General features: G+C 41.3%; 1 protein-coding gene across 1 annotated transcript in view; it reads left to right on the top strand.

Annotated features, from left to right (window-relative positions):
* Nucleotides 1-15018, top strand: part of LOC139227102 (protein shisa-6-like) — a 567191-nt gene that overhangs the window by 57122 nt on the left and 495051 nt on the right. The window contains exon 3 of the mRNA XM_070858169.1: nucleotides 9355-9512. Coding sequence (XP_070714270.1) covers nucleotides 9355-9512 — 158 coding nt within the window. The remainder of the gene's footprint in view (nucleotides 1-9354; nucleotides 9513-15018) is intronic.

Raw genomic sequence — 15018 nt, 5'->3', positions numbered from 1 at the left:
AACACTTTTTAATGAAGGCGTTGTCTCTTTAAGGTAGACTGCAAATTGAAATAATATTTCCTAACAAGTCTTAAAAGGATCTTCATTCCCAAAGTAGTCCGCCTTTAGTTCTGGCTAGCCATGGTTTCTGAATGGCTACCCTACTCACACCCCCAATCGTTAATAACTGTTACGGTAAAATGGCAATCACAGCGCCTCGTGGGTGTCCTGATTCTTTGTTGCAGCAAAGGTTCTGTTTGGTTTAGTGTGCGATTTTAAAAAAGCTTGTGTATCCTTACCGATCAATATATTTTGGGCTCACAAAATAACACAGTGCTAGATTTGTGGCAAAGCTTCTAATAAATTTTCAGTTTGCATTTATGCATCCATTTTGCTAACTTCTCGATGCTTTGCAGCACACAACTAAATATCTCACCAGTGATTCTGACTTGCTTGCACTGTGTAATAGTGTCAACTTCTTCAGCAGCAGTTGCCACCCACACACTCCAGAAAGATCACAAAATTACTTTGCTGACATCACACGTCTCAGAGGAAGATCGGAATTGCTAGACAAGAAAAGACCAAGATCCATCTAGTTTGCTTTTTATCATCCTGGTGCTCACATTATACAATGATAATGGAGTTATTGACTAATTATGGCAATCAACCTCTACAAAAGACTCAGACATGAGGCGAGTACAATTTTAGTAGTGGAGAACTTTGGGATCTATAAGTCCAAAGTCACTTGTTCTTCCCATGCATGCTACATTTACATAGAAACATAGAAAATAGGTGCAGGAGTAGGCCATTTAGCCCTTCGAGCCTGCACCACCATTCAATAAGATCATGGCTGATCATTCACCTCAGTACCCCTTTCCTGCTTTCTCTCCATACCCCTGATCCCTTTAGCCGTAAGGGCCATATCTAACTCCCTCTTGAATATATCCAACAAACTGGCATCAACAACCCCCCGCGCCATGTGTCATGTCTCAGATACAGTCATATACTGTATCCATGCATTATTTTCTGAAAGAATTCTATCTAATTTGCATTTGAATGAATCAATACTAACTGTATCCACTGTCTCCCAGGGACCCTGTTCCACTCGCTCACTGAAATATTGATGCAGAAATTGCGGTCAGAGGCTTCCAGCGGATGGATGCTTCCAACCTGAAAAAAAGCCTCCGAACCTCCTGGTGGTCCAGGAGGTTCGGAGGCTTGTGGTCCTGGGCTTCTATGTATAGGCCTGCATAGAGGCCCACATATCCCAGAGACGTAGGCACTTCGTACGCATTCCTGGGATCACGTGGGCCGGCCCAACCAATCAAAGTAGGGGTGTTCCCATTCATAGTTATGATGAGTGCCGTATGTACGGAATCACCACAAGTATGAATGGGAATACCCCAAAGAATACACACACACTTAAAATAAATTGAAAAAAACATCACATATTTAAAATGAGTCAAAATGGAATTTAATTAATTATTTAAAACAAAATGTAATATTTTGAAAAATACATTTACATATTTTAAGGGGTCTAAAAACAAACGTACCTTATTTTGCAGGTTTTTGAATGTTTAAATTATTGAAAAAATATATAGATTTCTGCCTTTTAAAAGTCTTACGCTGATAAAAGCAGTCCTTACGCCTGTTTTTACCAGGCGTAAGAATTTCACGGGCATTTGCTGGGCAGAAGTTGGGTAAATAGCTAAACTTTCCACCAACGAATGCCGATTTCTGTTAAATTTGCGTATGCACAATGCATGCCCCTAAACCATGAACTTATGAGACCCCTATGGGCACGTGCACACCTCATACGTGCCAATAAGGGCCGCAAATTCAGCCCCCATGTTTCCACAGGTTCGCTTTGAATATATCCCCCTTCGAGCTTAGGCTATGTCCTCGGGTTCTACTGTGCTGGAAATGTGATACAGCTTGTCATGGTCTACATTATCTAATCCCTTTAGATTCAAAAAAACAGCAATCATATCACCTCTCAACCTTCTCTTTTCCAGTGAGAAAAAGCCCAATTTACATAATCGCTTGTGATAATACAATCCCTCCAGCCCCTCAATAATTATTGTTGTTCCCTTCTGTATCGTTTCAATAGCTGCAATATCCTTTTTGTACCAGAACTGTACACAGTATTCTAAATGTGGTCGCACCAATGATTCTAAAGTAGCCACCGAGCATTGTTGCAACAACTTCAATTTATTGTCAATCAGGATCCCCAGATCGCTTTCATTTTCCATTCACATATTTTCTTTCCATTAAATAATAGTTCCTTCCTGGTCTTTTTTTTAATGATGTGAAGAACTTTGCATTTCTCTACGTTGACTTTCATCTGCCACCTGTCTGCCCAATTCCCAAGTACATTCAGATCCTCCTGCAGCTTACCCTGCTCAGCTTTGGAGTCCACCACCTACATTAGCCATGTATCAGCTGGAAATTTAGCCATTGTGCTCATGACTCCTAGTTCCAGATCTTTTCTGAAGATATTAAACAGAAGTGGTTGCAAAACAGGGCCCTGTGGGACAGCACCGATAACATTCTCTCAGGTTGGTAACAGTCCCGATATCACCACACTCTGCTTCTATTGGTCAACCAGTTATGTATCCATTGCAAAATATTTCCACTGATTCCTGCTTTATTTCATTATAGTACTAGCCTTGCCAGAGGAACTGTATCAAAGGCCTTACTGATATCCCAGAGCATCACATCCACCGCATTACCCCGATCAAGCTCCTTTGTTACACCCTCAAACTAAACCAGTTAGATTGACAAGACTTTCCCTTTATCAACCCATACTAGCTATGTTTTATGATTTTATTTCTATCCAGATACTTCACAATTTTATCTTTAATAAAGATTTCTCTAACTTTACCCATAGTGGATGTTTACCAGATCACTTTTGCTAGCGTTTAAAAAAATGAGTAACATCTGCCTTTCTCCAGTCCCCAGGCAACTCTCCAGTATTCAGTGATTTCTGGAAGATTTGTGCCAGAGTTCCTGCAATTTGTCCCTTATTTCCTCAAGGATCCTTTGATGCATCTTATCTGGCCCTCTGAGATTTATTTACCTTAAGGTTGTACAGCTGTTCAACAACGATGTGGGAATAATGTGAATAATGTCACAACTGACCTCTGCAATGCCCTCTAGTTCGCTTTACAGATAAAATAAGTTAGCTGTCTCCTTCTTGGTCAAGATTCAGGAAAGAAAATGTCTTTAGCGCTTTTGTAGCCTGTGTTGTATCATTTGTCATGGCCTCAGCTAAACCCAATTTCAGTGGTCCCATTCCATCCTCGTTTCTTTTTAATAAAACTTAAAAAACGTATTGTGTCCCTTGCCATATTCAAGTCAAAATGTTTTGTTACCGTTTTGATGTCCTTTTTATACCCCAGCCATGCCTTTTGGTATTGAATCCATCTTAATTCTGTGCCATTTTACTTAAAATATTTTTTTTCTTCTTTGAGTTGTTTGGTAGTCCCATTCAACCAGACAGGAATCCCTTTGAGCTTGGTACCTTTATAATCAGGACATGTTGGATCATTGCATTCAGAATCACCTTTATGAAGCAACTCCATAATTCTTCCACTCTTCTAGACATATTCAAACCTTCCAGGCCTATTCTGACAAGATTTCCCAACACATGAACTATGTCTAGGTGAAATCCTGTGAAATGTATTGTTTATCCTAATGTTCAGGTATTCTCTTGTAAGTGAGTATTATAATGTGACTTCCCTAAATCTTGAGATGGAAGATCTCTGAATGGTATACTAAATATGAATATATTTGCCATCATAACGTGTTAGATAAGACTAATAAACAGCTCTGCACCTTTTTATTTTTTGAGAAGTATTGTATTTATACAATTACACAACCAAGAAGGAGGTAGCAGTAATGAACTGATGATAAAGGAAGGGTATGGGGTGGGGTGGGGAGTAATTCAAAAGGTTAGAAGGTCAGTGATATTTTCTTGTAAATATAATTGCAAGTCACCATCATATAAGCACCAATCTTAAACATGGTTAAAGCTTGGACTGGTGAGGTCACATTGTAATTGACATAACAAGCAAAATAAACCAATATGCGGTGTATAAAGGGGTGAATCTGGCAGTTTTAAAGTTTGACACCCTGACAGAGAGGTGGATGTGGGGGAAATGGATGACTGACACCAAGAGGATTTGCAAGATTCTGTTTATTTTACCTATATGCTTCATAGTAACGATACAAAGAGTAGGGGCTAAAAGTCGGATTATAAAATTATAGTAAGGGCTGTTGAATTTGGACAGATGCCACTCAGCAACATACCTAGGGAACTAGGGAAGTGTCCACTTTTAACATGAATTGGTCAAGCTAGAAAGACATTGCAAAATAAAGTGGTCCTAAGAATAGCAATAGATTCCTCATCCATTGAGAGTATTGTACAACTTTCCATACCTTTTAGCTCCTTGACATGGTGAACAGAGGGAAATCGTATCAGCTGGGAGCACGAGGAGGTTTACAGGTGTACATCTGATGAATAATAGTTGGGTTCATGGAATGCTTCGAAAGGAGGAAAAGGAGTCAAAAGCAATGACAAGTAATAAGATGGGATGCATTGTAAATTTCTGTCTCATAACATCAGTGACAAGAACGACCCACCATTGAATTTAACAGAAAAAGTTTGTCTAAACTCAACAGTCATTGCATAAGCCAATTTCTATTGTTCTTTTGGTTGCTTGGAGACCTATGACCACTTCTGCGGGAGATTATAAGGGAACACTTATCTTCTCCTGGAAGCAAAGACATGTCATGAAAACCTTCCCAGGAAGGGAAGCTGAGACTGCACACAACAGAAACTCTTGTTTATTCTTCTTCACCCCCACTCATAAGGTCAACCATGTGCCTATAATGCACCCACGGCAAAGGAAGTACTGAAAACAGAGAGAAAAGGAAGAAAGACTTACATTTATATAGTGTCTTTCACAAGAGAACACGTGTCAATGTGAGATCCCACCAAGCAATGGGAAGAAGCAAGCAAGACTTGAGAGAGTAGAAGAGATCAATTCTAAAAGTATGAGAAAATAATGATCGCGACAACTTGAAAAGGAGGATCACAGAAATTTCCCTCTCCCAGTCAGAAAGATAAAAACTATGAAAACAGGGGGGCTGCTGGGGGGGGGAGACAAGTAGAAACACTTCAACTAGTTAGTCTGAGTAAGGACAACAGCTTAGTGGGATGAACCTAACAAACCAGAGTAGAAAATTCTCTGTCAAGATACAACTACAAACCAAGAAAAATCGAATCAACGTATTGGAACAGCTTCCAAAATGTACAACCCCCTCAAGACATGCTCCGAGCTGATCAGATCTTGCTCTGTTCACCTTGTTAATGAGTTAAAAGGCAAGGATAGATACACAAAGCTCTCAATGATGAGGAATAACACTAAATTAGGAAAAAAGTCCTGTAATATCACTTGATAAGTCAAGTGCCTGTAAGAGTGAACTAGAAGTTCATAGCTGAGAATGAAGATGGATTTTTAGCAAGGCTTTTGATAAAGTCCCACATTAAAGTAAAAGCCCATGAAATCCAAGGCAAAGTGGCAAGTAGGATCCAAAATTGGCTCAGAGGCAGGAAGCAAAGGGTAATGGTGGATGGATGGTTTTTTGACTGGAAGGCTGTTTCCAGTGTGGATCCACAGGGCTCAGTACAAGGTCCCTTGCTTTTTGTGGTATATATCAATGATTTAGACTTGAATGGAGAGAGTATGATTAAGAAGTTTGCAGACGATACAAAAATTGGCCGTATGGTTGATAATGGAGAAATAAGCTAAAGACTGCAGAAAGATATCAATGGAATGGTCAGGTGGGTGGAACAGTGGCAAATGGAATTCAATCTGCAGAAGTGTGAGGAAATGCATTTGGGGAGGGCTAAAAAGGCAAGGGAATACACAATACATGGTAGGACACTGAAAAGTGTAGAGGAAAAGATGGACCTTGGAGTGCATGTCATCAGTTACCTGAAGGTAGCAGGCCACGTAAATAAGATGGTTAAGAAGGCATACATTACACTTGCCTTTATTTGCCAAGGCATAGAACATCAGGGCAGGAAGGTTATGCTTGAATTGTCTAAAACACTAGTTAGGCCACAGCTAGAGTAATGTGTGTAGTTCTGGTCACCACATTACAGGAAAGATGTGATTGCACAGGAGTGGGTACAGAGGAGATTTACGAGGATTTTGCCTGGACTGGAAAATTTTAGCTATGAGGAAAGATTGGATAGGCTGGGGGTATTTTCTTTGGAACAGAGGAGGCTAAGATGAGACCTTATTGAGGTGTATAAAATTATGAGTGTCCTAGATAGAGTGAATAGGAAGGACCTATTTCCCTTAACAGAGGGTTCAATAACCAGGGGGCATAGATTTAAAGTAATTGATAGAAGGTTTAGAGGGGATTTGAGGAGAATATTTTTCACCCAGAGGGTGGTGGGGGTCTGGAACTCACTGCTTGAAAGGGAGTTAGAGGCAGAAACCCTCATAGCATTTAAAAAGTATGCACTTGAAGTACCATAACCTACAAGGCTTTGGACCAAGAGCTGGAAAGTGGGATTAGGCTGGATAGCTCTTTGTCGGTCAGCACAGATATGATGGGCTGAATGGTCTCCTTCTCTGCTTAAATTTCTACGGTTCTGAGACAGGAAACAAGAGCCAGCTGAACAACCAGAAGTAAGATGCAGTGAAGGAAGGGGCTGTTACTGTCAGAGTCGAGAAATGTACCTAATGATAGGAAAAGATGGAGGGGGTTACAATGAGGAAGAAATAAAGGAATGGGAACCTAAAATATCATCTATTCACATGTAATAGAGATGGAATCAGCTGTGTTCTCTCTGTACAGGTAGCAAGGAGATGATACAGACCAGAGTACATGCACCTGGCAGGATGCAATCAGACAACTGACAGCAAGATGCCCTGTAGGGGCATAGGTGTAGTGCAAGAGGGCACGTCAATATACAAGCAGAGACCTGGTCGCTTACTAGAAAGATAAAAACAATTTAGCCAGAGAGCAAAGATAGAACTACTGTGGTGGTGCATTCCATCAATAACAATAACATCAATAAGGTAAAACAAAAGGATCTTGAGAAAGATTGGATCTAAAACCAGATGTAAATTGAGCAGGAACTTTAACTCACATGTAATAAAGGAATAGAAAGGATAGACTCCATTTATGCTCCAATACCTGCTAGTGTGTTGGAGCACAGCAAATGCCACTGGGTGATGACGTTAATGAAGATCCAAAGCATGAAAGGGGAGTGGCTCATGTGGCAAACAAAGTTTTGTCCAACTTTGTTAACAAAATCAAGCTGTGTGCTACAGTGTTGTTTTTAATCACAATTATCAAATGGCTACTCAGAACCCTTACAATTATTTTTCTCATGTTATATAGAAGTTCATTTGTGCCAGTTGACTAGAAAAATACTTCAGGCATTACTTGTGTTAAATTCTATTAAACCAAGAAACGGGAGGCATAAGCTTTCAGGATCATGTGTCCTATCAACAAAGGAGGTATCAGCAGCTGTTGAACTGCTCGAATAAAAAGCAAACCTATTGGCCCCAAAATTGCCCCTCGCCCCGATCAGGGGCGGTAAAACTAACTGGACCGGGACTTCCTGCGCCTGCTCCGGAAGTCCCGCCCCCCCACCCCCCCCTCCCCCCCCCACCCCCCCTCCGCCCCCCCCCCCCGCTGATGTGGAATTAGGCCATGCACCCTTCAAAGGAAGCAGAGAGCTGTCTCTGGCACTCCGCTTCCCTGGAGGGATACTCCTGGGACAGCAGCACCGCACTGAGGAGGTCAGTGTTACGCGGTCCGCGTAGCGTTGCGCGCGACAATGACGCCCCCCCCCCCCCAATGAAAGGGGAGGGCCGCTGCACACACCGCAGGCATTTTGGTGTCTGCCACTGGGCCACCAGGTATGCGATCGGCCGAGCCAGCAGCCCGGCAATCAAAATGGAGTGCTGGGCTGCATGATGGCAGGCTGGTTGAAGCGAGGGCCGCCATTATCGGGCCGACACAAGAGTCGGCTGACAAATAAAAATGGTGGCCCGAGATGATAAAGGCCTCCCCTTTAGGGGGCACCCCGGCAGCGGATGTCTTGCTGGGATAGCACTCCTCAAACCTCGGGGCAATTTTCCCGGAGAAGCAAGCGTCCCCCTCCCCGGGCGAAAATGCGATCACGCCTCATTAGCGCCCCCCAGAGGCACTAATGGGGCTATAAAAAGGAGCAATTTTGGCCCCATTGTGATTTGGAATACTGTAATTTTTTTTCATTTATGTATGTACATAGTTGCAACAAGATTTAAAACCGTAATGCTGGTGATAGGCTGAATTGCTTCAACGCTATAATTGGCTTTACTCAGAGTATAAAAGCCAAAGTGGAATCACGGTGAGCAACTGACAGAACACATGAAAAGTATTTCAAAGTGGAAAATTAGTGCATGAGGTGACAATGAAGGTGAAGATGTGTACAGTGTGTCACACCGGATACTGTTTTGACACAAGGTAGAGTTCAGCAGTAACACAGATACGGGTGTGATTTAAAAAAAAAGCATGTGCAAAGTGAAGAATCAGACAGTAAACCACCCAACCAAATGACACTCAGGAAGAATTAAATTGTGAGGGGGCACTACACAACTGCATGTCTTTGGAAATCGTGTCCTCCTCCGTCCCCCCCACCCTGAGTAAACAGAGTAAATGCTAATGCATGGTGCCCATGTGAGGGATGCCCAATCTTTTAGAGCTGTGAATTAGACATACATGTTGAGAGCAGTAACTAGTCTGCATATGGTTATACAGAAGTGTAACCCATACGCAAGATCTTGGTGGGCCAGATCCATTTCCCTTGGACATTTGCTGATCTACACCATCTACCTGCTACTGACAACCATGCACCATTGGTCAAAGTGTGCAATCCATATCAATGCATTGTACTTTGTATACTATATATGGTGTATCATCGTCACTCTATAATTGTATCCTTGCAAAATACAAATTTTAAAAGCCACATCTGCAGATTGATCGCTGTCAGTTGCCGCCACTGCATTAAAGAGTTTCAAAATATCACACCAAAACTTGTTGATTAAAATGGGCATAACATTTTTATGATTACGCCTGCTGATGTTGCAGCAAGGATTGTCTACAAGTGACTATGCCAGGAGTTTTACAATGGTGTTTCAGCCAGTCACAGCCTTAATTTCAAATGCTTACTATTCAACCAATCAGCAAATATTGATCCAGACAATTCCATCTGAAAAACCCAGAAACACTGAGGCACTAATAGCAAATGACGTAAAAACCTTGTACTTTGTTTCAAATCTTATTTTCTGTGACATTTCACAGGGCTTTGGCAGACATTTTACGAAACCAGGGACCGATTCCAGTACCACACTACGAGAGAGAGAATATGACTGCAATAGATGGATCGCCCAAGGATAGCTCGCCTGTTCGAACCTCCAAAAACCACTTTACACCAGTGCGAACATCCAAGGGCAATCACGGTAAGTAGAACTTCATCCAGAAACTGAAGTTCCGAATTGTGTTTTGTGATTTCTATCATTCATTGAAATAATAGATTTCTGCTAAAGTATTTGCTACCATGTCTCAACAAGGCAGTAGTGAATGAAGAGCTGGAGTGCACAAGCTTTTTATTACACTAGGCACAGCTTTAGAGCGAGACAAGTTAAGGTCCAAATCAGACCTCGGTGCACTAAAACCTGGACAAATATACACATTTGAGTTTGAGTTTATTGTCATTATGTCTATTGCTTATTCTATAAGGATATTTTGGAATTTATTTTCAATTACGCTGAAGAGACTGCTAACTGAGGCAGATCAGAGTTATATTGTAAGAGGCACTTTGCTGCAATTGCACTGAGGTCAGTGACAGAGGAGCACTACGTATGTGTACTTGGATTCGTGTGCAGAGCTCTGTTATCCAGTGGCTATTTTTTCATGTTTGGAGAGGGTGGTCAGTAATGCCCATTTTCTTAATCGCACCAAAATGATTGAAACATATAATTATAAAGTTTCGAGGAGGTCGAATGAACCACCTAGGTACTTTCAACATGCACTTTTGCACCCTGTGTAAAAAACAAGTGAACCTCAGTCTACCTGTTGGAGATTGTCTTGAGTCTTCATTGCATCTGGGATCCGTGCTGGGAACTGACTTCCACAATACATTGCCACTTTCTCATTGATGCACACTCAAAACGACTCTGCATTAACATGAAGGTGACAGTTTAACTGCAACGTTAATGTACTTTGGTGCAGTGCCATAAAATGCTTTGAGGCTGGATGAAACTGTGTATCAGGGGTTTACAACAGCTCTTGATCAGGATACATCTCATTTGTTATTTTTAATTAGGAGTCACAATTTACAGTATGCCACAGCCGCATATTAACAAAATACAAGTCAGGCTATTAATAACTGATGTATATTTCAGAACTGTTTATGCTCTACAACAGTCTTCCAAAATTTGAAGAATCAATGATACATCTCCTTGTCAACTTTTCCTTAGTGATTTCGGTCTTTCTCTCTTACCCCATTCCAAAAATAAAACTGTGTCAGTCTAACAATTGTCTTCAGTTCTCAATGTTCCATACCAGTAACTTCAAATACAATCCTCCAGGGGAATATGAAACAGGCAGCACCTGAAGTAAAAGAAAAACAAAAAAGAAATAATTGGGTTATAACACTGTCCTTGTACTTTGGGGATCTGAGTTCAAATCCCGTCTAGACCCTTGGGATGAAAGCTTTTTTACTTTCTGCTGCCTCTAAAAGTCCTAAGTATTAACCCAGTTTGCAGTGGAGACGAGTTAACAGCACAAAGCTATCCATCATTCAGCACTAAGTTATCGCTAAATTGGCAATTTTGATGCGGGAGCGAGCAGGATGGCTGGGTGGAAATGGCAGTGTGACACTGGCACAGTACCAGTGCTGCTAGGAGAATGGAGTTAAGGTGCACTGTTGAGGCAATGTGGGATGGAGATTTATCCGGTGTCCGGCCTGTAGCCTACCTAAGCTCATCTGTTTAAGATCATAATCATGGCGAAAAAAAAGAGCTCAAATTTGAATTATGTTTGGATTCTTAAGAAATGAAAGCCAGATGTTAAAAACTGTTTTTTTATTTAAAAAATTGCATATATTTATGTACAAATATCCATTCAAATAACATAGAAACATAGAAAATAGGTGCAGGAGTAGGCCTTTCGGCCCTTCGAACCTGCACCGCCATTCAATGAGTTCATGGCTGAACATGCAACTTCAGTACCCCATTTCTGCTTTCTCGCCATACCCCTTGATCCCCCTAGTAGTAAGGACTACACCAACTCCTTTTTGAATATATTTAGTGAATTGGCCTCAACAACTTTCTGTGGTAGAGAATTCCAGAGGTTCACCACTCTCTGGGTGAAGAAGTTTCTCCTCATCTCGGTCCTAAATGGCTTACTCCTTATCCTTAAACTGTGACCCCTGGTTCTGGATTTCCCCAACATTGGGAACATTCTTCCTTCATCTAACCTGTCTAAACCCATCAGAATTTTAAACGTTTCTATGAGATCCCCTCTCATTCTTCTGAACTCCAGTGAATACAAGCCCAGTTGATCCAATCTTTCTTGATATGTCAGTCCCGCCATCCCGGGAATCATGGCCCAGAAGCTTCACTCAGTACTGTTACATACTTTGCAGTTACATAAACATATATAAGATTTATTACAGGTGTTCTGCAATATAAATATATAAAATCTTGTTTCTTTCATAAAGCCTTACTGGGTCACATAAGAACAGGAGTAGGCCATTCAGCCCCTTGAGCCTATTCCACCATTCAATCATGGCTGATCTGTATCTTACCCATCTCTGCTGCATATTCTTTGGAAGTCAAATCTAAAATAAAATCCAGCGATCTCAATCTTGAAAAATTCAACTGACCCAACCTTTTGGGGAAGATTTCTCTTACCCTTTGTGTGAAAAAGTGTTTCCTGATTTGATTCCTGAAAGGCCCTTGTTCTAATTTTAAGTTTATGACCCCTTGTTCTGGATTCTCCCACCAGAGGAAATAGTCTCTATCTACCCTATCGAATCATTTTATAATTTTAAAGACCTCAATTAAATCACTCCTCGACCCGCTTAACTCAAGGGAATATAAACCAAGTTTATGCAACTTTGCCTCATGATTTAACCCTTTAAGCTCTGGCATCATTCTGGGTGTACATTCTCCAAGGTCAATATATCCTTCCTGTGGTCCGGTGCACAAAACTGAATGTAGTTACCCAAAAGGGGGTCTCGTCAAGCCTCTGTCAACTGAAGCAAAACTTACTCCCCTTTGTATTCCAGACCCCTTGAGATAAAACCTTTTGGATTATTTTTTGTACCTGGACACCCAAATCCCTTTGCATCTGCATAGCTCCGAGTCTCTCACCATTGAGAAAATACTTTGATTTGTCTTTCTCAAATTCAAAGCAGATGACCTCACACTTCCCCACGCTAAATTCCATCTACCATAGTTTTGCGCACTCACTTAGTCTGTTGTAATGTATTTGCTTCATGGGTTATTTGCTTACGAATTCATAGCAACACTAGTTGGTTTATTGACAAATGATTAACAATCACACTTCATATTACCAGTTCATCCACTAGGCTCACAACTGCATCCCTCATCGTGGATGACTGGGGTTTTATTGAGTCTTGTGAACATCACGTGACTGGCTAAGCCACTCACAATGCAACAGCTCTACAAACGTGTGAGCATGCTCAAAGGTGCAAACATTACACTTGTCTATGTAAATTCCTACTTCCATCTACCCAACTTACTATGCCTGCTAACTTAGTGCCATCAGCAAACTTGGATTATACAACTCTCTATTCCTTCATCCAAGTCATTAATATTGAGAAGCTGAGGCCCCAGTACAGGTGTCTAGGGAACATCACCTCTGGCCAATCAGAGAATCTTCCCTTTATCCCAACTCTCTGTTTCCTATGTCTCAACCAATTACCAACATGTCACAAAGTCCAATTTAGTGTGCTTTTTTTTTGCTAATAATTCCTTGTGGGGATCCTTATCAAATGCCTTTTGGAAGTCCATATTGACCACACCCATTAATACTCACCTATCCACCATGTTAATGACCTCCTCAAACAATTCAACCAGATTAGTTAGACATGACCAACCTTTCACAACTCCATGCTGACTCCCTTTGATCAACTCATCTTGTCCCAACTGTTCAGTCATTCTGTCTCTGATGATAGATTCCAGTAACTTACCCACAAATTAGCACTCCAGAACTTAAGTAGAATTATTTGACCCATTTATGAGTTACACTCTTACTATATTACAGAAATGGGTCACCGAATTCTACTTAATACATTCTGAAGATCTAAAAGCCATCAAATGTAGTGTGCAGGGTTTAATATAACTAAAAGAAAGGCAGTATATTTTTAAGTGCAGTGTATCAGTAAGTCACATTTTTAGGTGTTTATAATAGAATTTAAACCGTGCTTCATATTTGGTGACTTAAGATAGCAAATAAAGATAAGCTGCAGTATATATGAAGAATTCAATTATAAGTATAAATCATGTGAAAATTGACTTTTTCAAATTAGACGAGTGAGTAAAAAAAAAATATAATCTTTCTAAAGGAAAAGTGGGACACTGGTTTCCCGTGGGTTGTCAATTTCAGGGACATAGTGTAGTGGACACAAGACACTCGTTAAACCAATGGGATGTGCACATCCTTTCTTGCCTTTGAATTAGAAAGAAAATAGGTCAGAGAAACACACAGGCATACCTGGGAAGCACAAAGCGTGCAGTCTTACTGCTCCACTTCTCGGGCATAATTTCCTGTTTCTGAGGACATTAACCACCATAACTGGTGCCCGAAAATAACAGGGTGTTAAAGCGACTGTAAGACCAGAATTTTACTGGTGCAGAGAGGCTGGGATCAGAGGTGGGCCAGGTGTCAAAATAGAATTGATTGACAGCGGGTCCGGAACCCATTGTCAGCCCACCTGCACGTTCGTCTCCCATGTGTCAGGTCTGTCAGTGCTTAACAGACCCGGCACCAAGCAGTGGGGGAGGCAATTTAGATCATTAAGAGGTAGTTAAAAGGCAATTAAACATCATTTTAAGCTGTACTTACCATTTTTCCAGCTTTTTCATGAGGTTCACGGCACTCGGGGATCACATCAGGTAAGTAGGTCTGGTGATCCATCAGTATCCTTCCGTTCTTCTGAATAGTTGACAGCAGCACCATTTCATAGCTGTTCAATTTCCAATCTTAGAAGCTGAAGCCTTCAGAATTTGAAAGAGACATTTGAGCTTTATGCAGTTTGGAAGTGTTTGGAGTAAACTCTCTATCTATCATAACCTCCTTCGATCAACCTCTCTCACCATTGACAGATCGCTTTTGTCACCTCAATCTCATCTGCCATCTATTCCATCAGCATTGGTGTCCTTGAAAAAATATCACATTAGTCCTCAGAATCCCATCACGTTAGCCCCAACACCAGCATCACCAGGCACAACAACAACATCAACCTTCTCTGCAATCACCTGATGTTGCACAGGACAGAGGGCATCAGCACCCGACCACATTGCTGCCCGGGAGGCCAGGGATGGCCTCGCCATGGTCAGATTTACTTCACTTGATGCTGTACACCCTGGCTGCCCCATGATGTACCAGGTTGGCACCACCCCACACCAACACCATAAAAAATCCCTACAATACCCAAACCATTCGTCACATTCATCACCATTGTGGGGGGTACCGTTATGTCTCACCATTCACTGCAACTCACTAAGCCACTTCCAAAGCGGCACACAAATCTGTCCAAGAAGGCAAAGTGTTGAAAATAAAGATATTTATGTTTGGCACCACATTAACATAAACTTTACATAAACATTGGCGAAAACACCCAAGTGCCTATCCTTGTGTGTTGTTAGTTGGTATGCTTGCACTAGGATGAAGGTAAGTGTGAAGGGTGGCTAGTGAGACAGGGAAGTGATAATA

Source organism: Pristiophorus japonicus, chromosome 16, assembly GCF_044704955.1.
Source record: "Pristiophorus japonicus isolate sPriJap1 chromosome 16, sPriJap1.hap1, whole genome shotgun sequence".
Lineage (NCBI taxonomy): Eukaryota > Metazoa > Chordata > Chondrichthyes > Pristiophoridae > Pristiophorus > Pristiophorus japonicus.
The sequence above is the reverse complement of the archived record's forward strand: the minus strand, read 5'-3'. Positions and strand labels throughout refer to the sequence as shown.